This window comes from Arvicola amphibius, chromosome 12 (assembly GCF_903992535.2).
Source record: "Arvicola amphibius chromosome 12, mArvAmp1.2, whole genome shotgun sequence".
NCBI classification, from domain to species: Eukaryota; Metazoa; Chordata; class Mammalia; order Rodentia; family Cricetidae; genus Arvicola; species Arvicola amphibius.
The window spans coordinates 123,272,054-123,298,323 of NC_052058.2; the positions used below are offsets into that span (position 1 = coordinate 123,272,054).

The window sequence follows — 26,270 nt, forward strand, 5'->3', positions numbered from 1 at the left end:
GGCTCCACAGGCCAGAAAAAAAGGCCAGGGAGATGGCTCAGAAAACTCATGTGGTAGAGGAGAAGTGATTACAGTAAGTTGTCCTCTGTCCCCCACATGCATGACATGGTGTATGCGTGTGCACATGTACACACACACACACACACAGAGAGTAATATAAAGGGGAAAAATTTATACCCAGAAAAGGCCCCCAAAAGTATTAAAAGCAAAATAAGCAAAACAAACAAACAAAACAACAACAAAAAAACCTCCAAAAGTCCCACCTGGCTAATACAATTTCTCTCTTGAGATCCTATTCAATTACTTTTCTCAGGGGGAGGGGGTACAGGGTCTTACTATGTAGTAAGGCTGTTTATGTTTTCTCTCAAAGTCATACGTAGCTATAGATAGTTTATTTAGATTTCTCCATCATTGGATTTCACAATCCTTGGAGCCACAGTGACAGTTTGATAGTAATAATCATCTTGGTGTCATGGCTTGAGAGTCCAGACTTCAGAGCAAGACAGCGGGGTTCAAATTCTCAGGCTGTTAGAGACTGGCTGAGAGACCCTGGAGAAAGTTACTTAACCTGGCTCAGTGCCACGGTTCTCATCTGCAAATGGGAATAAGAGTGTCTATCCCATGAATTACATGTCATGAAAATTATATCTCAGTATACCCATTGCCCATCCCCCTTTACCCATCCCAAAGGGTTCCTTTAGGGATTAAACAAGAAAATGGGAAATGCCAGCCCATAGCCAGGTATGTGTCCTAGATGGATCACTAGGTGAGCACTGTTGTTAATGATCTTGATCGTAGTCCTCCATGACCCCACAGACCTGCCTAGAGCCAGCAAACGTTAGAATCAATAAACATTCTGGGCAAGTCAGACCCGCAGACTTGGCCTGTCTGGGATTCAAACTCAGAAGTACTCTGCTGACTAATTATGTTTAGAGAAAACTTTGTAAATCTCCGAAGGATTAACCGCTGTCTGCAAGGTCAGTGCTCGGGGACAAATAAACATTAATGCAGGGCACCACTAGCTATCAGGAGCCTAATTACTCTCAGTAGCACCAGGGCCTGTGTATGCTTGCAATGTTACAACAGACTTGTCACTGGGATTTTACAAGTCAGGATCTCACTGGGGACAACAAAGTTTCTCACTGCGGCCATCTTCACCCAGGTGGCTGCAGAAAATCAAGTGCCTTCAGCCACTCCTAGAAGAGGCTTCTGACACTCCTTTCAGAGTTATTCTCTCTCTCTCTCTCTCTCTCTCTCTCTCTCTCTCTCTCTCTCTCTCTCTTTCTCTCTCCCTCCCTCCCTCCCTCCCTCTCTCTCTCTCTCTGTGTGTGTGTGTGTATACGCACGCACATGCACGTGCACACACATGCATATATGCAGGTGCTCCTGGAGTTACAGGTGGTTGTGAGCTACCTAACATGCATACTGGGAAACAATCTCAGGTCCTCTGAAAAGGCAACAAATACTTGTAACTGCTGACCCTTCCACCGTTTTTACATTGGTTTTCAAGTTGATACAAAAAATGGGTTTCACTGCAACATTATCATACATCATAGTAATTTGCTCATATTCATCCTATCTGCCCCTCTTCCTGCTTTTGTTGGTCCCCTGTGCGCCTTAATACGTCCCTTGTGCTCATATGTTTTTAATATAATTAATATAATATAATATGCACACATACATACAAACACACACATGTATAGCCTTGTCCAAAACATTTTAGTGGTGGTACCTTCTGAGCCGAAAAGACCACTAAGTATCACATAGTCTACTGGGTTTCAAGTATCTTGGATAGGTAAAAAGCTTTATAGGCTAGGCATGGCAGTGCACACCTTCAAACTCAAGCATTTTAGGAGGTGCAGAGGCAGGATGATCAGGGGTTCAAGAGGAGTCCCACTGCATAGAGAGCTTAAGATCAGCCTAGGCTCGATAAAACTTGTCTCCAAAAACCAAGAAAGAGGGAGAAATAGAGAGAGGAAAGTCTAATATGTTAACAGAACTGGGGTAGTGGGAACGTGAGCAGGAAGTGGGACTGCCCATGGGACTGGCATGGTTTCTCCTCTATCAGCAGTCATCCTAGAGGCCCCTGCAGAACATCAGGAGCTAGGATTCCCAAACTAAAGGCATCAGGCTGACAGTCAGACCCCTCCAATCTCTTGCGGCATAGACTCTATTCACAGAATTTCGGATGACTGGACACAGGCTCTTCCAGAAGTGGATGATTCTGAAGAGACCCCAACCCAGTCATCTACAGCTAACATAGCTCACACACATACCTGCACAAGACAGTTGTGGGCAAACCTTCTAGAAGGTGCCTAGCCCTGCCCCAAGGATGGCCCACCTTAGGCTGGAAGACATGGTTCTCCTTCCCCAGGTGGTCCACAATCCCAAAGATGCAGAGTGGCCCGGCGAAGCCCAGAAGATCAGCCAGGATGCGGAATGTGCTGCTGAGGACCAGGCGTCTCCCAAAGGCATGGCAGAGAGCCCTCCAGATGGCCCGGGCACTCTGTGGGCTCTGTGTATCCTTCCGCTGCCAAGAGAGTCCCACAGTCAGATCAGAGTAGGTGAGAGTTCAGCCATGGAGAGCCCCTCATCCCATCACCCCTAGATCCTGTTGCCTGGGGAAGCCCTGCAGCTGTGCTGTCTGTGGAACATCATGGTATCAATGAATGTATGACAGGGCAGGTCAGATGGGGAAATTGAGGCCTGACGCATATCAAGTCACAGGGCCAGGAAGGGGGGTCACGTGATCAGCACAGCACCATCTTGATGGACTGGCACTTGCTATGTTCACTCATTACCGTGTTTCAATATTGCACCGAGTGCCAGGCACACACAGTGAAGGAACACTGTACAGGGAGTCCAGAGCTATGGGCAGGGTACGGAGGTTCTCAGGGCGTCAGTTTCCTCATGACTGACGGGAACTGACCTTCTCCTGGTCAAATTTGTAGAAACAGGGTAGAGACCATGATAACACCTTGCCCCCCATACTGGATGGAAACCCCCATCACTGCAGCTCCTATACTTCAAAATGAAGGGCACATGGCCTGGGGAGGCATATAAAGCCATATCCCTTACCAAGCCTCAGTTTCCCCATTTTGACAGTGAGTGTTTTGGACATGCTGGTCTAAACTGTAAGGGCCATCCCCACTCTGACCTTCCTATGAATATTTGGTCCTAGAATTCTCCCCTGCTACTGAGGGTGAGCCTCTTTCCATCCCCAGGAGTTTGGCCTACTGCCCTCCAAATCCCTGGCTGTGACTCCCTGGGAAGACAGGCGACTGGTGGTGTGACTAGACCCACTGACCGCCTGAGCATCAAAGGCCATGCAGAGTCGCTGGTAGTTGGTGAGGGCTCTCATGGCAATGGGCAGCTTGCCGATGGCCCGCAGGTCGATGGGCTTCTTGTGGGCTGTCTTGATGAAGGCGTTCATCCACCAGTAGGTCCCCTTGGACAGCAGGTTAACAAAGGGCTGCAGAAAGCGCACGCCCAGGTCCTGCAGGTCTTCAGGGGGTTTTACCTCCCTTGGAGTCTTGAAGAAGATGTACCTCTGTGGGGCATACGGGTGTAGGGCAGCGGGGAGGATGGGCGGGTGCAACTCCTCCCCTTCCCCACCACCCAGCAAGGGTCTAGGTGTGATGGTCTGCACTTGACCCTCTATGACCTCCAGGAAAAGGGCCTCCTGGGCCTCTGTGCTTTGCGGCTATTCACTGAGGCTAGGGAAGAATAGGGGTCACCACTGTGTTTTGTACAGGGTGAAGGTTAATGTTGACTGTCAGCATCTCCTAGAAGACAGGCCTCTGGGCATGTCTGCAGGGCATATCCACACTGGGTTAACTGAGGAGAAAAATCCACCTTACATGTGGGTAGCATCATTCCAGGGTTTGTGCTCCAAACCGAATAAAGAGGAGAAAGCAGCAGCTAGAGAGAGGAGTCAGTTAAGAGCAGCTTCTGCAGAGGACTCCAGTTTGGTTCTAAGCACACAACTGGGTGGCTTACAACTGTTTATGACCTCAGCTTCAGGGTATGTGATAGTCTTCCCCAGGTACCTCATGTACACATGACCCCCACCCCGTCATCCCCAGACACACATGTATGCATGGAACTAAAACACATTTCTTTGAGAAAGAGTCTCACTATGTAGCTCTGACTAGCCTGTAACTCATTAGGTAGACCTTGAATTCACAGAGATCTGCCTGCCTCTGCCTCCTAAGTGCTGGGATTAAAGGTGTGTGCCACTATCCCTGGCTAATTTAAATAATGTTTAATATAATTTTAAAGTGCTCTTAGAAAGAGGGAGGGAGAGAGAGAGAGAGAGAGAGAGAGAGAGAGAGAGGAGCTAGACACCAGCCAACACTTACCTTTCCCTGCTTCCTAACTGTAGATGCAGTGTGACCACTTGCTTCACGCTCCTGCCCACCATGCCTTTCTTGCCAGTGCCTCTACCCTTAAACAGCGAGCCACAGTAAACCCCCACTTCCCCAAGGTGCTTTTATTAGCTACTCTGTCAGAGAACAATAAGAGTAACTAACACCACTGGGCTTGCAGAGCTTGAAGTCATGTGGATCCGGCCCAAATCCTGCCTCCTGCACATACTATCTAACATCGTCTAACACATTATTAAAGGGAGTGAGGTATACATCCCAGGGTCTCTGTGGGAATCAGTTGTGGGAAGGAATGTACAGAGGTTAGCTCTCCTGGGGACCACGAGCTAAAAGCAGAAGAGCCTGACAGGTAAATTCAAAAGCATTTTTGCAGCAGCAGAAGACTCAAGTGAGAAAGGGCCACCACCACCAGGAAGGGCTGGAGAGCAGGCAAAGGATTGTGTCACTCACTGTGGGTAGCTCACACCTTTCTGTCAGCAATCAATAACACTGGCTTCACTGTAAAATGCATGCAGATGCCCTTTGTGTAAGCAGCTCCCTTCCTTGGTGTCTCTCCCTCAGGACAGAGTGGCAATACACGGAGAGGGAAGCATGTTCAATACATTATCTGTGAAGTCAAGAACTCAGGAGAAGTGAACGCCCGCCCACAGAACGAGGGCTGCACCAATTTCAGCTTATCTATATAGTGGAATGTCATGCAGCCACTAAGAGACTGGACTTGCATTTCAGGAAGCTTGGAGGGAGTTCTAAGAAATGCTGGTGAGAAGAGCGTGACACCGTGTATAATATGATTCACTTTCATGAAACAAATATTAAAGGAATAAACATAGTTACTTATTTGTATTGAGGGAAACCACTAAGGAGATATTTGTTTAGGTAGATGTGGATGATGTCCTATTAATAAAAAATAATATGGGAAGTAAGTAAGTAAGCCGTTAGTTTGAGTTACCTGGGAGAGTGGGGGATGGGGCCAGGACAAGAAGAAAATACTACTCTAAGGTGGAGAAGAAAGAGGAAGACCAAACAAAGGACACAGGTAGACACTCAGGAGGCTGAGGCAGGAGGATAGAAAGTTTGATGGTATCCTGGGCTACATAGTGATATCTTGTCTCAAGAAACCAACCAAACAAAACAGAACGTAAAAGGCACATGAGCAGTGGCCTCTGAACAATCATGAGTTCTCCACTGAATCCCCATCCCCCAAAAAAGAAGCAGAGAAAAGCAACCCCTTATGCTTCCTCTTCTCTACGGAAGTCAGCCCATATTCTTTCTCTGAGTACATGGGGTGGAAAGCTGGGCTCTGGTGGAATGGCTTTCCTGAAATCTACTTATGGTTTCAGTGCCCTGTCCAAAGCAATAAAGAGGTCTCTTGAGCTCTGCGGGATGGCAGCAGGGCCCACCCACATGCAAAGAACACCTGGGGTCAGAACCACACTTCCCACTTCCCTGCTTACCCTCACCCTGATGACATTGACCTCCACAAGCAGCAACATTCCATACAGAATCACCAGAAGCCCCGTGAGGCAGAAGCGTAGCTGAGAGAAGCCAATGGCATGGTCATAGAACTTGACAAACTTGATGGTCTTCGTGATGAAGGCCAAGGTCCAATAGATGAGCAGAGCTGAGGGGACAGAGAAGAGGTTGCCTGAGCACAGCATAGTGGGCCTCTACAAGCATGCAGGCATAAAGGAAGAGAGAATGCATGCTCAGGAGGCACGGGATGTCCAAGCCCATTTTTAATAAGGGGTGTGCATGCACGACTGTCACAGCACCCGTCTGATACGCAATCGATGGGCTGACTTTTGAGACATATCTCATATGTGTCTGAGAAAGTCATTGGAGCTGTGATTACAAGTATGAGTCACCCCGACTGGATCTAGTGTTGCTTGGAGATTCAGAATGGGCATTCTAACACTTATTACAGACATGCTCAGAAACACTGATATCCTAAGTCCAACAGGTCAGGCGTATAACAATGATGGAGAAATAGCTTCTCAAAGTCAGCTAAGTTATAAGTTACAGGCACTGTGCCAGCTAAGCACTTAAAACACATTTTCTCGTGTGTTTAAATGTTGTCACAACATTGAGAGGGAAGTGGCCTGTCATCCTCATCTCCACCAGTCAAGGGGACTGGTTAACCCATGCTGGGTAACCCATGCAAGGTCACTGCGGCATTAAGCAGCAAAGCTGGGCTCGCCAGTCTATGGTGACTTCAGGTAGAATTCCTAATATGAGAACATCGTAAGGATCTTTCAGTCCAGCCTGGTTGTTTTAGATAAGGACACTGAGGCCCACAGAGATGAATCAGGCATGTTCACTGTTAGCTTGTAATGGGCAGGAGGTGAAGGACCAGTCCCCGTCCTCAGTCTGGAGCCCACAGCACCCCAGTAATGTTCCCTGGAGGCCTGGGGCTATGGGGAACACAGAAGGAGTGACTATTAGCACCATGGAACAGTGCAGTTCAGTGATTAGAGGTGGAACCCTGCAGCCAGATTCACCCAGATTTACACTGACAGCTGATGCCCTTCGGTAAACCTCAGAGCACCAAGTGCGTTCAACATGTGTCCCGGGATAACTATAAATGCAGCCCAACACAAAAGCAGAAACTTACCTAAAACACTATGGATTTAGTCACTGCAGAGTCTCCAAGTGTAGATTTTGTAGCTTGACAATATCACACTGTAATGTCAAATGGCACTGTAACCCTCTGAGACCTGAATTTCCTCATCCATCAATGGGGCAGTGGCAGCACTGCCCAAAGGTGTTTGGGAACTGTGTGTAGAAATCATTTAGTACAGGGAGCCTGGCGTGTAGCATGACTGCCCTTTGGGCATTAGATGTTGACATTTTCATGAGAGCTGGACTTCAGTTTTGGGGTGATCTGCTTCAGAAGCCCTGGGTGAATTCTGCCCTAAATCTTCACCCTTTCCCATAAACTGCCAACTTGTCACTGTTAACTTGTGAGAGCAAACCGAATAAACCCCAACACAGCTAGATAAGCGGTCCCAGGGGCGGTGCTGATTCGAGCAGCTCCAGCACCCCTTGTCCTTAGCCATATTACAAACCAAGCCACAGTGAGCGAAGGAGGCTTGCAGTCTCACCTGCACCCATGAGTCATCAGGCCATCCTCTGAGAAAAAAATGAGCTCTGTTTGACCTGGTTGTGGGCTGAGAAGCAGGTCAAGACACCAGACCTCACCATGTGACCAGGTCTGAGTGTGGGCAAAGGAGAGAGGGAAGGACCCTGGGGAATGTGGAGATGGCCCCTCACGTGTGCTCGTCTCCAGACCACGGGGATCCACAGCGGGCCATCCCTGGCATGGGTTATTTCAATGTGTTGGGTATCTTTTTATTTATACATTTATTTATTATGTATACAATATTCTGTCTGTGTGTATGTCTGCAGGCCAGAAGAGGGCAGCAGACCTCATTTACAGATGGTTGTGAGCCACCATGTGGTTGCCGGGAATTGAACTCAGGACCTTTGGAAGAGCAGGCAATGCTCTTAACCTCTGAGCCATGTCTCCAGCTTCCATGTGTTGGGTATCTTTTGCCCAGATAAGAGGGTTGCCTACTGGGGCAGAGACTTGAGCTGTGCCTCTGTGTCTGGTTCCTAGGATTCTATAACAAGTCTGTGATTTAGCCAAGGAGGACTTAGTGTTCCTACCCGGATGGGAAACCAAGGTTCAAAGAGCCCGAGTGTCCTCTGCCAGGGCACAGAGGAAATTAATGGTATAGCCAGGGTGAGCCCTGAGAGTGTTCTCCCAGAGGAGAACCTGTCACTGGGCATAGCCGCACCCACCAGCTTCTTGGTGTTAGGCTGAGAGCAGTGGGAGCCTGGTCATAGGCATGAGTGGGAGGTGGAGTTTTAGGCTCTAGACACTCCGACTCTTCTCTCCATTTTTCTCCTCAGTGCCACACCCCTCCCACCACCATGTTCTGAGTAGTACATCTGCATATTCTGAACCCACCCACTGCTCTCCAGCCTCAGGGCCCATGTTGAGGCCACCATCACGTCCTCTCTTTACTCCCTGGGAACTGTCACTGCTCTCCCCCTACTCCACCCTGGCCTTCACAGAACCATATACGAGGTAATGTTCAGAAGCCCTCACTGCACCCACGGTCACAACTGATGTTCAGAATACTCAAAGCCAGATGTGTGGCCCATATCTGTAATCCTAGTACTTGGGAGGTGGGTCAGGGGTTCAAAGTCATCCTTGGCTACATACTGAATTTGAAACTAACCTGGTCAACATGAGATCCTGCGTCAAGGAAACCAACAAACAATTAAAACAAAAATGAAAAGAACCAAAGCAAAGAGACCTCCGCAATAGTAACAATAATAGTAATGGTAGTGGTAGTAGTGGAAGAAACCCAAATGTCCAGCAACAGACGAACGAACAGCAAGATGTGCCATAGCCAGATAATGGAATATTACTCAGTCCCAGAGGAAGGAAATTCTGACACATGCTACAACATGGACAGAGGACACCGAATAATTATCCTAAGTGAAGTTACTGTGGTGGTTTGAAGGAAATTGGCTCCCATAGGCTCATGAGTGTGGCACTATTAGCAGGTGTAGCTTTGTTGGGGTAGATGTAGCCTTGAAGGAAATGTGTCACTGGGAGTGGGCTTTGAGGTCTCAGAAGCTCAAGCCTGGCCTAGCGTGTCACACACTCTCTTCCTGCTATCTGCTGATCTGGATGTAGAACTCCCAGATAACTCTGCAGCACCATGTCTGCCTGCATGCCACCACGCTTCCAGCCATGATGATAATGGGCGAAACCTCTGAAACTGTAATCCAGCCCCAATTAAATGTTTTCCTTTATAAGTTACCGTGGTCACTGTGTCTCTTCACAGTAGTAGAAATCTTAACTGAAACATTACAAAAGGATAAAAAGTCCTTAATAGATTAAATTTATATCAAAAAAGGTCCTTAATAAAACCAGAAAGTAGAGTGCTAGGGTTCATGGGCTAGGGAAGGGAAAGGTAAGGCATTAATGCTTAATGAGTTTAGCGCTTTGGTTTGGGAAAGTCCTAGAGATGGACAGTGGTGATGGCTGCCTGGGTGTGTAAATGTTCCACAGCAATGCACTCGCAATGGCTAACATGGTCAACACTATGTTACATACATATGAACACACACACACACACACACACACACACAACCCAAAAAGAGGCAAGAGAACCTTGCCCACACACACACACACACACACACACAACCCAAAAAGAGGCAAGAGAACCTTGCCCAAGGTCAGTCAGGGCTGCACAGGGAGACCTTGTCACAAAAATAAGATGAACAAACAAGAATACAACAGCCACAATAGCAACAACAACCAAGACCAAAGGCAAACAACTGCTCCCTGCTCCCGAGAGAGGACCAGGGCCTGTATGAGGCCTGCAGCCTGCCGATGGTCTCCTCCCTGCCTTTCCTACTCCAGCCACTCTTTCTAAGATCCCTTTGTCTTCTCTGCTCCTCAGGGCCTTTGCACACATTCTCAGCTCTGCCTGGAGCCCTCCTCTCTTTGCTGTGAGTTCCAGTTCTCTGTTCTTGTCTTTCTTTGGTGTTCTCTGGGGCCCCAGAATTACATAGTATGGGATAATTTAAGCCGTATCATGATTTACCTTCTTGTGGGACTCCGGGCCTGTGACCAGATGTGGGCATTCGAAGGGGGATGATTTTTCCATGAACTGTCCTCCCTATCCCCATAGCTCAGCATCCCCTTTCACCTGATCTAGAATTTCCAGAACTGTAGAGCTTCTCCTGGGGGCAAAACTCTAACCCACAGTGATGATTTGCGCTCAGAAGACAGAACCATGCACTTGCTGGAAAGTGAGGAGGCTGGCTTTCAGATGCCAACAGTGTTTGCAAGATTCTGCTTAACCTGACCCTGGTGATTCATTATAGGGGGAGGGTTTTCTTGGGGACTGCTCTCTGAAGCTTGGAGCTAACATCTGCCTTCTGGATGCTAATCCATGCATACTTATTCATTCACATGGGGTCCAAGGGCAGGGCCACAGCTGGAGGATCCTGACGGAGCATCACACCTAACATGGGAAGGCAGGCCTGTGCATAAATATTATAAAATGTCCCCTGCATCAAGACAAGACAGCCACGTCACTGATAGAGCACAGAGAGTTCAGATTCTAGTGTCTATTACACGCTGTGACTCTTGAACATCCGTGACTTACTGACGGACCACCAGAGGCACAGCCTGGCCATAGACTGTAACAGCAAGTGACTGTAGGCTACACAGTAGCAGATCTACACTTACAGCTTTGAGGACCCTTAGAAACAGCTAGAAGCCTGCTCAGTGGCTTGATTTTCGTGAGGCAGCCTGAGTATCTGGGTAGACTAGACAAAGTCACTGAACCCCTGAGCATAGGCTTCTGCTCTGTGGAAGGAAAACCACAGTGGAACCCACCTGATAGGGCTGCCACAAGGATTAAGATGCATAGTACAGAGTCTGACATGTAGGAAACGCTCAGTGAATGTTTGCTGGTGTTGTTTTAAACCTTTCTGTTTCATATCTGTATGCAACACTGGGGAGCTACAGCTCCAACAGAGCTACTGTGGATATCAGTGAGACACACCATGGGAGCTACAGGCACAGAGCCTAACCCAGGCTGCACACTCCATGAAGGGCAGGCGGCATGGCTGCTGTTTCTGCTGGAACCCTGGTCAGCCATCCATGTCAGAAGCTGCAAGCCTTTACTCCTTCCTGAGTACCTAGGCAGCCTCAGGCCTTTCTCCGCTCTCCAAGAGACCTCATCCAGGCTCAGGCATTAGGTGCCATCCATAAACCCACATCTGCAGAACACATCTCCCTGCCTCCCCTCCCCCAAACACGGCTCATTCACTTAACTGCACACTTGACCCTGGAGTTGATGGTCCAGTGACATCTCAAATTCCACAAGCCTGAAACCCCATCCACATCTTGACACTACCTCCTACCCTGGGGCCATCTCAGTGACCTTTCCCCTGGGTGTCAGCTCCAGATTTCCACAGGTGGCCCTGCTCACTGGGCTTGGCCATGTTGCCCTCACTGCCAGGCACGTTCAGATCAGAAGACCTCTGCAGGCTGACTCCGCTTGGAGCTTCCCTGACCACCCTGTACAGACAACCACACCCACCACCCTCCTCCTGCACACAACTTGCTTGTCTTCATTGCATCCTCAGCACCCGTTCCTTGGCTGATTCACTATCTTTGCCCCTCTGCCTCCTCCTCCAGACCTCTGCTCTGTGGAGGCAGAGACCTCTTTACTTCTGACTCCCAGCCTGGGTTGGTGCCTGGAGTAAGTGCGCAGTGAATGCTGGCGGAAAGGCCTTCCCCATCCTTACCAATCAAAAGCTTGGGGAAGTTGGAGGTCTCGATGTTATGATAGTAGACCACAGATGTGATGGCAGCCATGAACGCCATCCCAGCGGGCATGTACAGGTGGAGGTGGCGGGATTCTGTCACCCTGGGATGGGAGAAGAGAAAATGAGAGAGGATGTGGATGAGGCCAGCACCCAGTAGAGTAGCACAGGGCCTATGCTTCCTGCTCAGCACACAGTAGGGCCTGGATGACCGTATGCTGGTAGTTCTGTATCCCAAACATTCCGTGCATCCCAGTTCACTCAGTAACAGCCTGTTTAACTGAGTGGCACAGGTAAGCACTGACAGTGTCTGCAGGCACTGTTCTAATGGTGCTGATGGCGGGCCACGTTTCTCAGTATATGCCCCTTTCCAAACATGATTCTAAGTACCCACTGAGTAGTAAATTGTTTAATGAAGCTCCCATGATGTGGGCACCCAGTCACCCTATTCTATAACCAAGGGAACTGAGGCACAGATTGGCTAAGTCATATGTCCAAGACTGCACTTTTGCCCTCCTCCTCTGGGCTGGGGGGCAGAGACTACTAAATAGTACCCTCCTGCTTTGACCACAAAGGCCTCAGTGCTGGCAAGAGGCAGGCATGGTGACAATCCACATTTGGAGCCAGGGTCTCCTCCCAGACCTCAGCTTCAGCCAAGAAGTGCAGAGGGTTGCCTTAGCTCTCCTGACCATGCTCTTCCTACAGACAGCAAAACATGGACCTAGTCCAGTCCAGCGCTAAAGGCCCAGGCAACAGGGCCAGCAACCCCTCGAACACCTCCCAACCTGTTCTTTCTACACCAACAATGCTGGGAACCCTCTGCATTCCCAGAGGGTCCATTTCAGCCTCCTGCCTCAGTAATGTCCTTTCTTATCCTTTTGCTGGATCCAGCAGGCCAAGTGCCCTTACCCTGGAGAAGGTAAGCATAGGCCAAGACCAGAGCTGCTATCTGACTCAACAATCCACGGAAGGGCTACTCCAGATGGGTGGCTTGAAGGCCGAGGGAGGGCAAAGAAGGGGGCGGGCAACTAGGGAAAGGTGTGGAACCAGGCTGCGCTCTGAAGGGACAAATATTTGCTCAGCAGAGGACTCATGCCATATGGAAAAGAGCACCATGCCAGACATCTGGGGACTCTGGGGAGGTCCAAGTGCAAGCATGGAACCATCATGGGCTGTGTGCCAAACAGCATCCTCCCCTTGTTGTTTGACCAAGATTTACAAATTATTCAGCCCCTAAGAGCTGTATGATGACCAGCTAAAGTGGGCTACCAATTCTATACCCTTTTCCCAGGGGTTAGTCTGAGGGCGGCCATGGGGTTCTGGCCACTGAAGTGCTAAAGTCAAGTCTGTAGAGCATGACCTCTCTGTAAGGAAGAGGCACGGATGGAACACGGCTTCCAAGCTTGCTCCTTCCTTCTTACAGGATACCTGCAACAGGGAAGCCACTTTGTGCTCATGAGGAAGGGGTGGCTGACCCACAGAGCAGTGGGGAAAGGCTGAGTCCCTGCAGACCACCAAACTGTAAAATCAACCCAAAAAGGTAGTTTTCTAATTTCTTGTTAAATGGGACTGCTAATTGATGTGCTTTCAGCCTGGATATTCCCAGTAAAACGTCTTGCTAAGAGAGGAGATACAAGGGAGAAAATGCAGAGGACAATCGCTGCCTGGGAGAGGGGGCTTCAGAACGCTTGCCTCTGTGCTAGAAATAATGCTGGAATGAATTTAATATGAACTGTAATTGGAACAATTATGCCACCGTATCAGTTATAATCAGTCCTAAATGCTTTTCTGAGTGACTCAGAAAGAAATAGCAAAGAAATTAGGTACAAGTTTTCTTTATGTCTGTCGAGTGTAGGGCAATTTGGGAAAGCCCTCGCCTCATCCCCGCCCCCTCATCACCCTGCAAGCTTTGGCTGCGCTGAATGAACTCACAGGTTCAAGCTCCCGAGGAGGTGGCATCACTACAGATTCAAGACACCTGAGTCAGTCACTAAATATGGCTGAGCCTAAGTCAGATCCCAGCTAAAGACTGTCGTCTTACCCAGCTCCGGCTCCATATGCCCCAGAGCAGTGTGGAAATGGGGAGCCACAGGGCAGGTCTATGACCTCACCCATCTGGCCCCTCATGTTCCTTCCTCACACTTGTTGACTCAGGAATGAATTCCCCAATGACCAGAAGACCAGAGTCCTGCTAGAGACACATTGTGCCTCGGAGGAGACACACTCGGTGGGCCTGGTGTGCACCTTCCAGTCCCTGTGTCCTGGACATGCATCCTCTGCTCCAGGCTCTAAGGCTGGACTCAGTTCCCTGTTCCTCAAAGAGGCAAGTGAGGGCTCAAGTTCTCGCCTCACATGTAGAAACGCAAGGTATGTGAAGACTGAGTGACGTCAATTCCCACATCTGGCACTGAGCAGGGTCAGCAGAAGGCCTGGGCCCCTTCTCTTCAGTGGGGTATTTTCCTGTCAGTCAATTATAACCTAGCCCTATATTCCTGGCCCAAGGGCTCACAAGTACCTTTCCTAGGTACTCACTAACAGTTTGGAAGGGTCCTGAGGAGGGTAACTGAGTGGTCCCTGGCTACTAAGCATAAGCACGCTTTATGGTACTCTTGTTGGTCTGGAAGGCTTTGGTCAGCAGTAGGACCCAATGCCTTGAGGAGGCGAGGCAAGACATTAGTGCCAACACCTGGATGCCTAGATACTAGGGAGCAGGAGGTGACACTGTCTAATTACAGCTCAGATGAGCTGGACCTCAGATGCTCCAGCCCAATGTCCACCCACATCTGTGACATCACCTGAAACAGTCTCTGAGGCTCCGACTCCTCCATTCTGTCTTAAAGATGGCTGCTCCACATCCCCCTATGTGGCTTTCTGAGCACACACTGCATCTCCCGCTGCAGCCAACCGTCACCTAGCTGACCTGCCCTGCCTCTGGATTCACCAACATGTTTTTGGCCTCTCAGGATTGCTGTGTCGAGGTCATCTCTATTGGGCTCAAAACTAAGAGTCAAGTCCAACTCAGACAGGCATTCTGCCCTCCAAACGCTTTCTCTTGAGCCCTAGATCTGATTTTCAGCCTCAGTCCCACGGCTCCCTTCAACATGGCAACTGCTTCTGCCTTCTCCATTCCTCCTGCCCCGACAGCAAGCCTGGAGCCCAAGGCCATCCCCACACATCAAGCTCTCCTCTGGGTCTCAAATCAAGATTGTGCACAGGCCCGGTGCACCTGTGCTTTGTCCCTCTTCCTCCTGGGTCATCGTCTCTCCACTCCTTAACGCCTTCCTCTGCCCATCAGAACACTTGTCACTGCTCTGAGCTCAGCTCCAAAGCCCCCTCCACCATGGAACCCGTCTAACACTGCCTTCTCCTCTCCTCCCAGACCATGTCTTTTTGCTATCATTTTATGGATCTTTCTGGGATACAATAAATGTGAGCAGAGCTTTGGTGTGCCCTGCACTGTGAATACAAAGAGGACCAACACCGAAGATGTCACCAGACACCCATGGAGTCTTCCTGACAGCTTTGCAAACTGAGACTTGAACACACGTTCTGATCTGCAGGAGAAGTGAGGAGAAGAATGGGGCCAGAGGTCGGTGGGACTGTACAGTGACAAACATGGGTGCCTGGAGATCCAGGGACTGAATCTTACAAACAAATGAGGACCAAGGAAACGACTTCGGTGAAAACAAGTGACATGCTGAACTGTCCTCTCACCCAGTTCAGTCACTTGAGGAAGAGACCAGACATTATCCACAACAGCTGGGGGCACTCTGACAAGCTCTAGAATGGTTTTAAAGGGGGCTGGTACAGAAATCTGCATTCCCTTTATCCTCCTGACTGCGTTTCGCGTCTGTCTAGGGCTTGGCACAGGTCACGTCAGACGAAGGGTTATGGGATCTAATAGCCATGGTACTGATTTGTGTGAGACATGTGGGCAGGCACAGTGAGGGTCTCCCTGGGCTTTCCCAGAAGTTCCCTGGAGCAGATCCACTCCCTCCTCAGCCACTCACTTACCCATCAGACAGGATACCCTCAGCGATCTCACACACAAGGACAAAGAGCAAAATGAAGGTCAGGATCCAACGTAGGTTGTGCCCTGGGAAATGGAGCCAGGTGCTGTGGTGGATATGCACCTTGGAGCTCTGGCTGCCCCATCCTGCAGGGAGAGATGCAGAAGGTAGGAAGGCCATCTGGAGGAAGGCCACCGGGGGATAGGGAGAGTATATACAAATCCTACTTCCACACGGCAGAGCGTATAAACTAAATGTCTAAGGACAAAGCCTGGACCCGTAGCATGGTCCTTAACAGGTAGCAAGCACATGGACCCCTTGTGTGACAGGTCATCCATTCTGCTTCATTTCTGATACACATATAGGCATGTATTCTATTTCTAGCTAAGCATTAATCTTTATCAGTAACTAGCAAATGCCTTCTGCAGCAGGTTTTTATTTTTGAGACAGGGTCTAATGTTGCCCACACTAACCTTGAACTTTCTATGTAGCTGAGGATGGCTTTAAATTCCCCGATCCTCCTGCCTCCACCTCCCAAGAACTGGGATTGCCTGGGTAGCCCAGTTCTGCAGCTTCTTACTAATCAGTTTGATGACCACCTTGCCCTTCTTCCCCAAAGGATTTTTAAGATTTGTTGTTTCTCTTAATTAAAGTAAATGAACATTTGAGGAATCGCGTCAACACCCTCTGTGAAGAGAGCTGATTGGCCTGGCAGAATCGAGGTCTTGGGAGAGGAGGGACTAGAGTGAAGAGGATTGTTCTGACTGGGGCGCCCAAGTTTGTAGACCACTTTCTGGCAAGTGCGCTGGGAGTCAAAGGGGTTGCTGATCCACGGTCCTGGGGAAGTTGCACTACGAAGACTCGTGATTTGTGGGGTAGTGGGGTACCGGCACCTCAAGTCTATCTCATCGTCCAGGAGAAGCTTCTGTACACGGTCCAGTCACGCCGGGACAGAGCAGAGCGGGGCTCGCGGGCCTTCACCACCAACCTCCCCTGCTGCAGCCTGCGCTCCCGTCAGAGGTGACAGTGCGGGCCTGGGAAAGGGGTGACCCGGCTCCCGCCGCTGCACCACTCAGGGTGTGGCCGACCCGCTCACGGCTCATGCGGGGCCTCATCCCTGGTCAGGCCCTGCGGTGACAAAACTTGGGGACCGCTTGAGCCGTGAGTGCCCGTTGTGTTCGGCGCGGGTTCAGGGATGGGGGAAGGGTACAAGGGCGGAGACGCAGAGCAGAGGACCTAGGGAGACTGGTGAGCGGGTGCTGGACCGCCGGGGCCGCGCTCCAACCCCGGGCCGCGCGCCCTCCCGCCCTCCGCCGCGCCGCGGCGCGCTCACCGATGAAGAGGATGGGGAAGGTGATGAAGAGCAGGAAGACGTGCGGCACCACGTTGAGCGCGTCCACGAAGCAGCCGTTGTTGAGGACTCCCTGGTCCACCCGGTAGGCGGCCGAGTGGTTCTCGGTGCCGCAGAAGGCCAAGGGCATGGCGGCGCGCGCACGGGCTCGGTCCGGGCTCCACGCGCCTCCCGCGCCTCTGTTCCTCGCAGCTCCCAGGCCTCCAGCATGGCCCGCCCCGCCCCGTCCCGCCCCGCCCCCACCTGCCGCTGGCCCCGCCCCATCCCGCCCCGCCAGCTGCTCTGTGGTGTGAGGGTGGGGTATCACCCAATGCGCACGTGCCTGGGTGCGCAGACACCGTGGTGTCTTCAGTGGGAGTCATAACCAAGATGATCCGGATGAGCCCGGAGTGCGTGGATTTGGGATTCCCGAAAGTAAATCCGCCCAGCACGGCCCAGATGGATGTACGGAGATCAGAGGGATCCCCATGGGAACAGAGTAGTACAAGCCCGCACCGGATTTGGTTCACAGAAACTGTGAAAAACTTAAACTTAGGAGAGTGCTTGGGAATTTTCCAAGTGACTCTGGCACGAGGTTGCAGAGGGACCTCAGGGCCGGTACTGATCTTTCCCATAAAGAAAGCAAGGTGCTTGGTTACATGACTGACCCAAGGTCTCCTTGATAGCCAGTGAAAAGCTAGCCTAAATCCAGTTCCTCTGCCCTTGTGATGATATACATACACATACATGCATGCATATATACATACAAACACATATTCACAATATATATGTGAATATATATATATATACACACACACACACATTGTATTTATTCAAATACAATGCTATTTTATAGATGAGACTTAAGCATCCATGAATTTGGGTATCTAACAGACACCCTGGAAAAAAATCCCCCATCGGAACACAGTGACAATTTTACATGTATAATACACACCCAAATTACTAAACACCTACATTAAGCAGAACTACTTTCATCTCTTTTATCTTTATAATCCTATGAAATATATCTATTTTAATTTTTTTGCTTTTTCTACACCCCACCACAGTCCCCGCCCCTCCTCCCAGTCCCTCCCAACTCCCTTCTCTCCACCCACGTGTACTCCTCCTCAGTTTCTCTTCAGAAAAGGGCAGGCCACGGGTGGTTATCAACCAGCCATAGTATATCAAGTTGCAGCAAGACTAGACACTTCCTCTCCTATTAAGGCTGGATGACGGGAGGAGAGGGTCCCAAAGCAGGCAACTGGGTCAGAGACAGCCCCTGCTCCCACTGTTAGGAGTCTCACAGGAACAGCAAGCTACACAACTGTAACGCATGCCCTAGATCAGTCATGCAGACTCCCTGGTTCCCCAATTGTCTGTTCAGTCTTTGTGAGCCCCAATGAGCTCAATTTAGTTGATTCTGTGGTTTTTCTTGAGTCTTTGACTTCTCTGACTCCTACAATTCTTCCTCCCCCTCTTGTATAGGATCCCCTGAGCTCCACCTAATGTTTAACTGTAGATATCTGCATTTGCTCCAATCAGTACCTGGGAGAATCCTCTCTGATCACTACTAGCTAGGCAACGAACTATGAGTATAGAAGAATATCATTAAGAATTATTTTATTGACTTTTCTTTTTTTGCCAGTCATGTTTGGTTCTATTCTGGGTCTCTGAGCTGTCCAGCCTCTGGGTCCTGGCCCTCCACGCAGTGTCAGGGATGGGCTCCCTCTAATGGTGTGGGTCTCCAGCTGGACAAGTCATCGGTTGGTCACAATTTCTGCACCACCTTTACTCCAGCACATCTTGTAAGCAGGACAAATTGTAGGTCAAGGAGTTTGAGGCTGGGTTGCTGTCCAAACAGATCCACTGGAAGTTTTGCCTGGTTACTGGAGATGGCCAGTTCAGGCTCTATATCTCCTTTGCTAGGAGTCTTAGCTAGGGTCACCCTCATAGATTCCTGGGAGTTTCCATTACACTGGGTTTCCAGCTTGTCCCAGAGATGTCCCCCCATTCCAGTTGTCTCTCCTAGAACTCTCTCCCTCCATCCTGTCCCCACATGATCCCTATGGTTCTCATTCCCACTCAGAACCCCCCATCCACTAGCAATGTCGATTCTATTTCCCCTTCACAATGAGATTAGTGCATCCCCTTCTTGGTCCCTCCTTGTTACTTAACTTCTCTGGGTCTGTAATTGTAGCATGGTCATCATTTACTTTACGGTTAATATCCACTTATGAGTGAGTACATGCCATATTTGTCTTTCTGGGTCTGGGGTACCTTACTTAGGATGATCTATGCTAGTTCCATCCATTTGCCTGCAAATTTCATGATGTCATTGTTTTTAACAGCTAAGTAATACTCCACTGTGTAAATGTACCACATTTTCTTTATCCATTCTTTGACTGAAAGACATCTCATTTGTTTCCAAGTTCTGGTTATTATGAAAAAGCTGCTATGAACAAAGTTGAGCAAGTGTCTTTGTGGTATGATTGAGCATCTTTGAGTATAACCCTAGGAGTGGTATAGCTGGGTCTTGATGTAAATCAATTCCCAGTTTTCTGAGAAGCAACCATATTGATTTCCAAAGTGGCTATACAAGTTTGCACTCCCACCAGCAATGGAGGAGTGTTCTCCTTGTTCCAAATCTTCTCTAGCATAAGCTATCACTTGTGTTTTAGATCTTGGCCATTCTAATAGATGTAAGATGGAATCTCGGAGTCATTTTTATTTGCATTTCTCTGACGGCTAAAGATAATGAACATTTCTTTAAGTGCTTCTAGGCCATTTGATATTGTTCTGTTGAGAATTCTCTGTTTAGATCTATAACCCAACTTTTAATTGGATTATTTAATTTGTTGATGTCTAGTTTATTAAGTTCATTAGATATTTTGAATATCTGCCCTCTGTCTGATGTGGGGTTGGTGAAGATCTCTTCTGTAGGCTAACATTTGGTCCTAATGATGGTGTCCTTTTTTTTTACAGAAGCTTTTCAGGTTCATGAGGTCCCATTTATTAATTGTTGCTCTCACTGTCTGTGTTACTGTTGTTATATTGAGGAAGTGGTCTTCTGTGTCAGTGTGATCAAGGCTATTCCCCACTTTCTCTTCTATCAGGTTCAGTGCATATAGATTTACATTGAGGTCTTTGATCAATTTGAACTTGAGTTTTGTGCAGGGTGATAGATGTGGATCTATTTGCATTCTTCTACATGCTCACATCCAGTTAGATCAGCACCACTTGTTGAAGATGCTTTCTTTTTTCTATTGTATAAATTTGACTTCTTGGGCTGGAGAGATGGCTCAGAGGTTAAGAGCACTGATTGCTCTTCCAGAGGTCCTGAGTTCAATTCCCAGCAACCACATGGTGGCTCACAGCAATCTGTAATGAGATCTGGTGCCCTCTTCTGCCCAGCAAGCATACAGACAGACAGAACACTGTATACATAATAAATAAATAAATCTTTTTAAAAAATAAATAAATAAATTTGAGTTCTTTGTCAAAAATTAAATGTTCATAGGTGTGTAGATTTACCTCTGGGTCTTTGATTTGATTCTGTTAACCAATCTGTCTGTTTTTATGCCAATATCATTGATTTATATTACTATTGCTCTGTAGAACAGCTTGAAATCGAAGATGGTGATACTCCGGAAGTTCTTTTATTGTATAGGATTGTTTTAACTATCCTAGGTATTTTTTATTTTTCCACATGAAGTTGAGTATTGTTCTTTCAAAGTCTGTAAAGAATTGTGTTGGAATTTTGATAGGAATTATCTTAAATCTGTAGATTGCTTTTGGTAAGATTGCCATTTTTCCTATGTTGATCCATGAGCATAGGAGATCATTCCATCTTCTGATATCTTCTCCAGTTTCTTCTTCAAAACCTTGACGTTCTTGTTATACAGGTCTTTCACTTGCTTGGTTAGAGTTACCCCCAAGATATTTTATATTATTTGTGGTTATTGTAAAGGGTGCTGTTTCCGTGATTTCATTCTCAGCCCATTTATCGATTGTATATAGGAGGACTACTGATTTCTTTGAGTTAATATTATATCCATCCACTTAGTTGAAGGTGTTGTAGGAGGGCCCTGGTAGAATTTTGGGGATCACTTATGTATACTATCATATCATCTGCAAATAGCAGTACTTTGACTTCATCCTTTCCAAATTGTTCTTTATGGTCTCCTTTAGTTGTTTTTACTTATGAGCAAAATAGAGAGACAGCTATATAGAGACAGACAAAGAAAAACAGGTACAAATGCTCGTGCCAGCAGGAGTCAGAATAGAGCTCGGAGGCCCTGAAGCTGGAATCACTGGTGGCTGTGAGCTGTCTGGCATGGGTGCTGTTGGGAACAGAGCTCAGGGGCTCTGCAAACCCCATGGGCGTCTTCCTGACCGCAGGTCCATCTCTCCAGTGCCTGGTAGCTTTTCAATGTCAGTTTGCTACAACCTAGAATCAATTAAGATCCTCGGGGGAGGAACTGCCTAGATAATCTGGCCTGTGGGCATGTCTGCGGGAAACTGTTTTATTAATTAATGTAGGAAGACCCAGCCTTCTGTGGGCAACACTAAATTCATGGGTAGGGGGGCCCTGGTCTGAGTAAGAGTGGAGAAAGTTAGTTCATCACTAAGAGAGAAAGAAAGTGAGGTCCATGTGCTTATCCTTTTTGCTCTTACCTATGGATGGGATGCTTTAAGTGTCTGTATGTATCCACGCCATTGCTGTGGGCTCTGTAATTCCTTCTTCTTCTTCCTTCTTCTTTCTCTTCTCTTCTCTTCGTCTTCTTCTTCTTCTCTTCTTCTTCTTCTTCTTCTTCTTTCTCTTCATTCTTCTTCTTCTTCTTCTTCTTCCTCCTCCCTCCTCCTCCTCCTCCTCCTCCTCCTCCTCCTCATTCTCCTTCTCCTTCTTCCTTTTTCTCTTCTTCTTCATTATTGATGGGATCTTGCTATGTAACCCTGTGTGGTCCAGATTAGCCTCAAGCTCACAATAACCTTCCTGCCCTAGGCTGGATTTTTCTTTCAGCTTTCTCCACATTTTCTGCATTATCCTTTGTTTGTGCAGTTACATGCTCAGCTATATTGTCTCTTTTGATATGTTAGTCATGGAAGCCTAACATTTTAGGCAGCTGGGGACTGCATCCGTAACTGGGCACCTTACTAGACTAGACTGCCTGCTGCTGCCGTTGGCATCTCAGTTCATATCATCCACCATAGGCTCTGCTGTGGACTCAGTGGTGGCATCACCCAGTGGCATTTCTCAGAGCATGTCCCCACCATGATGCAGCATATGGCAATACAGAATTCCTTATTCTGACTCTGTCACAACTTCTTGGGTGGTTTGGGAGCTTTAAATTCCTCATTTCTTAATGGAAAGAAAGCTGCATGGGTTGGGATTAGATCGCCGCTACAACGGAACTTTGCAGGTGGGGGAGGCAGGTTCCCTGTGGCCATTCAGTGTTCACCACAGCCCTGCACTTGCCTCTCCTGGGCTGTGAAGATAAACCAAAGGTGTGGTGCATAAAGTTCTAAGGAAGAGAGCTGCAGTAGGCTGAGGAGCGTTTAGTCTGCAGTCTTAGAGACTGTTTACCTTAGGGACACACACCGTGCAGCTGCCCCGGACACCTACTCCCACCGTCTAGCCCTAAAGTGAGACCACACAGCCCACTGCCTGACACCTGGTTTGGGAGTTCCTTTGAAAAGCATGGTGTCAGCTGCCCACGGAGGCGTGATGATGAGATTGCTCTGAATCAACTCGGCGGTGTGGAATCACCTCACATGCTCATCAGCACAGGGCCAGTGAAAACACAAGCAAAGAGCAGAGCTGTGTCCTTCGCGGGGCTGCAGCGGGCAAACATGGAGAATGAAGGGGGCTACACACTGAGATGGAAATGGCTCCCGGGCGCAGACATGGAGGAGCACTCAGCATGTGGCATTCCTTAAGGATGAGAAAGACTTGCTTGTGTCTATACAGTGAGGGGTGGCCTCTGGGCTTGTTCACTCTGGGGGCCCTGCCAGTTCTCTTGCAGAAGACCGAAAGTGTGCTCTATAGGCAAGAGTACCCCACTCTGAGAATTCACAACCATCCTCTGGCAGAAAACTGACCTGAATTTAGGGGTTCGATCCTTACCCACTGGCAGGCAGGGTAGGCGTCTCTTCTGGTGCTGATGTGGCTAACTGGGTGACTAGTGGCCATGGCCGTGGCAGAGCCCTTTCTCATGATGATAATAAGATAGGTGGCAATTCCGGAAATGAATCTTTTCTCTCATCCCAACCAACAATGGCCTGGTGAAAAACAAAAGCAAATTCAGTGTATATCCATGGTATTGTATTTAGTTATATTTTGCTGTGACAGAAAGAATCTAAGGAAGAGAGTCTGAGGGTACAGTGCACTGTGGCAGGGAGGTGTGGCAGCAGGAGCATGAGGTGGTTGTCATGTTGCCTCTGCAGTCAGGAAGAGGAAAGAAGTGAATGCGGATGCTTAGCACTCTTTCTCTTTCCTATTTGGTCCAGGATCCTAGCCATGAGATGGTGTGACCCATCCTTAAGATGCATCTGCACATTTCTATTAGTCTATTCTGAAAACCCCTGCACAGGCATGCCCAGAGGCCTAGCTCCTCTTTGGGGATTGCCGATCCTGTCACAGTGATTGTGTTGAACCGTCACCCCTATGCTATAGAATGTGGCAGAAGTACAGAGAACAATGTAGGGCTATTGGTACTGATGGAGAAAGACACCTCCTCCTGCCCCTTTCCTGATGACTGTGGGAAGCACACAGGCAGTGCTTCTGTGGTTCCACAGAGGAACTGAGATGAGACAACTAAGGTAGAGACAAACATCCTGCCTGGAACTCTGGGAGCAGTGGTGTCTGCTCTCCCCATCATACTCTGCCCTGCATCAGGAGAGAAGAGAAAGTTCCAGACAGATGGTGCCTTGCTACCTGCTTCATGGAGAGATGGCTAGGGGCCTAACCGCCAATGATAGTGTGTGTAGACTGTATGAGGTAATCCATATAGCTCGGGCAAGCTTCCCTCACCCAAGGAGGTGGCACAGACTGGTGGAGGCTAGGGACCCCAATCATACATGAATGGAGGGTTGATGCAGGAGCAAGAGGCAGCCTGCCATAAAACCAGAGGCATGGCAAAGGAGCTTGTAACAACAACTAAGACTAACATTTGCTTTCTCTTGGCCTATCAAGATGAGGGATGTTTATACAAATTAAAATTTTGCTTTTGCTAGTTAAAGTTGTTTGAGACAGGGTCTTATGTAGGCCAGGATAACCTCAAACTTGCTGTTTTAGTCAGTGTTCTATTGCTGTGAAGAGAACCATAACCAGAGCAACTCTTATAAAGGAAAACATTTAACTGGAGCTTACTTATGGCTTACTTAGGGTTTCAGAAGTTTAGTTCATTATTGCCACACCAGGAAGCATGGCGGTTGGTAGATAGACCTAGTGCTGGAGAATTAGCTGAGAGTTCCACACCCGCATCTATAGGCAGCAGGAAGAGAGACACTCTGGGCTTGATTCGGGCTTTTGAAAGCTCAAAGCCCACCAGCGGAGAAGTACTTACTCCACCAAGGCTACACCTCCTAATCCTTTCAAAGCTAGGAGCCCATAGGGGCTGGTCTCATTCAAACCATCACACTCGGTTTGTAGTCAAGGCTGTCCTTGAAATCTTGATCTTCCTGCCTCAGCTTCCCTAGGGCTGGGATTACAGGCAGACGTCACCACAAGCGGGTTGCTAGTGTTTTGGTCTAAGAGGCAATCTCTCTAGGGTCACCCAACCAAGAATGACAATTCCCATGGACAATCTACCTTATGCTTTGAGTGTCAAAATGGTTTAACTTTCAGTTCCCATCTATTTTGCGAAGTTGTGGAACTTTCAAGAAGTTAGAAGGGCTAGCTGGAGAAAGTGAATTGCAGGAGAGCAGAGGTCTAGCCTTGCTTCCTGGCCCCTCCCTCTGTTTCCCACACTGCTGATACAACGTGACTGGCCACTTCTCATTCTACCACCAGGCTTCCCTTACAATGATACACTGTGACCCCTTAAACCATGAGCCAAAATAACCTTTAAGCCTGGTTAACTGCTGAGTATAGTTAAGGACAAGTTCAGATTCTTGTTTGTTTGGGGTTTTTTTGGTTGTTGTTGTTATTATTGTTTTTAAATCAGATTCTTGTTTCTTTTAGAGGAGAATTCTTTCAGAGTTCTGTTCTTGTCTTTGCAGGAAAATAAAAAATACCCATTTTCAAAATTTCAAAAGACCTTGGACATCTAGACGCTAGACGCCTAAAGAAGAAAAGATAGCTATCCAGAAAGAATCACCAAGCAAAGAAAAATCCAATTTATAATACCAATATTCTTTGCAGGGTAAAATCTCACTAACTGAACATACCTAACTCCTTACTTCTCAATCTAATCGTGGTCCCGGCTCACTTAAAAATCAAAGCTGGCTTTGGAGTTGGACAGTGGCTATCCTCTTCTAAAGCCAAGCATGTGGTTAAAAGAAAAATTCAGAGTTTCTGTCTCATATCAGGAGAGTACCTGGTGTGGGACAGAAGGAAGATAAATATCTAGGGACTAAGGTAATCAAAACTCTGCTTTCAAAAATCCTACTTCACCCCATACCTATTTCTGTCTCTATGGTACCTTTCTTTGAATACAAGTCTATTGAAATTCAAACCTTCAGTTTTAATATGAATAATGTTTAAGTTTTCCACAGTGAAAAATAAATTTTCCTACAGTAATATCTGAAGTCCCAGGAAGAAGATGGGGCCCCACAACAACAATTCCACCTGACTCATAGGCTGCCACTCAGCTGATAGCACCACTTAAAGATCAGCTTTGGACATCAGACTGCTCAGAACATTTTCTAGGTGTCTAGCCGAGATGACCCAGCCTAACAAGGCTAGCCGAGATAACCCAGCCTAACGGGGGCTAGCTAAGATGACCCAGCCTAACAGGGCTAGCTGAGATGAGCCAGCCTAACAGGGATAGCTGAGATGAACCAGCCTAACAGACTGCTATAGCCCAGGACCTGAAACAAGCCTGTACTTTCTCATTACGCAGAGACTGGACAACAGATGATCAAGCTACCTCTCTTGGGACTTGACAATTAACCAATTTTATTTTCTTTTCAGGACCCCTAAAGATACCATGGTCAAGATATCCTAAAGATTCGAGGCTAGTCCAG

General features: G+C 48.2%; 1 protein-coding gene across 1 annotated transcript in view; it reads right to left on the reverse strand.

The window, feature by feature from the left end:
- Positions 1 to 17,235, reverse strand: part of Abcc8 (ATP binding cassette subfamily C member 8) — a 69,495-nt gene extending 52,260 nt beyond the window's left edge. Inside the window, exons 1-6 of the mRNA XM_038313551.1 lie at positions 17,088 to 17,235; positions 15,759 to 15,900; positions 11,727 to 11,848; positions 5,840 to 6,006; positions 3,308 to 3,550; positions 2,342 to 2,530 (exon numbers count right to left, since the gene is read on the reverse strand). Coding sequence (XP_038169479.1) covers positions 2,342 to 2,530; positions 3,308 to 3,550; positions 5,840 to 6,006; positions 11,727 to 11,848; positions 15,759 to 15,900; positions 17,088 to 17,235 — 1,011 coding nt within the window. The remainder of the gene's footprint in view (positions 1 to 2,341; positions 2,531 to 3,307; positions 3,551 to 5,839; positions 6,007 to 11,726; positions 11,849 to 15,758; positions 15,901 to 17,087) is intronic.
- Between the last annotated feature and the right edge of the window lie 9,035 nt (positions 17,236 to 26,270).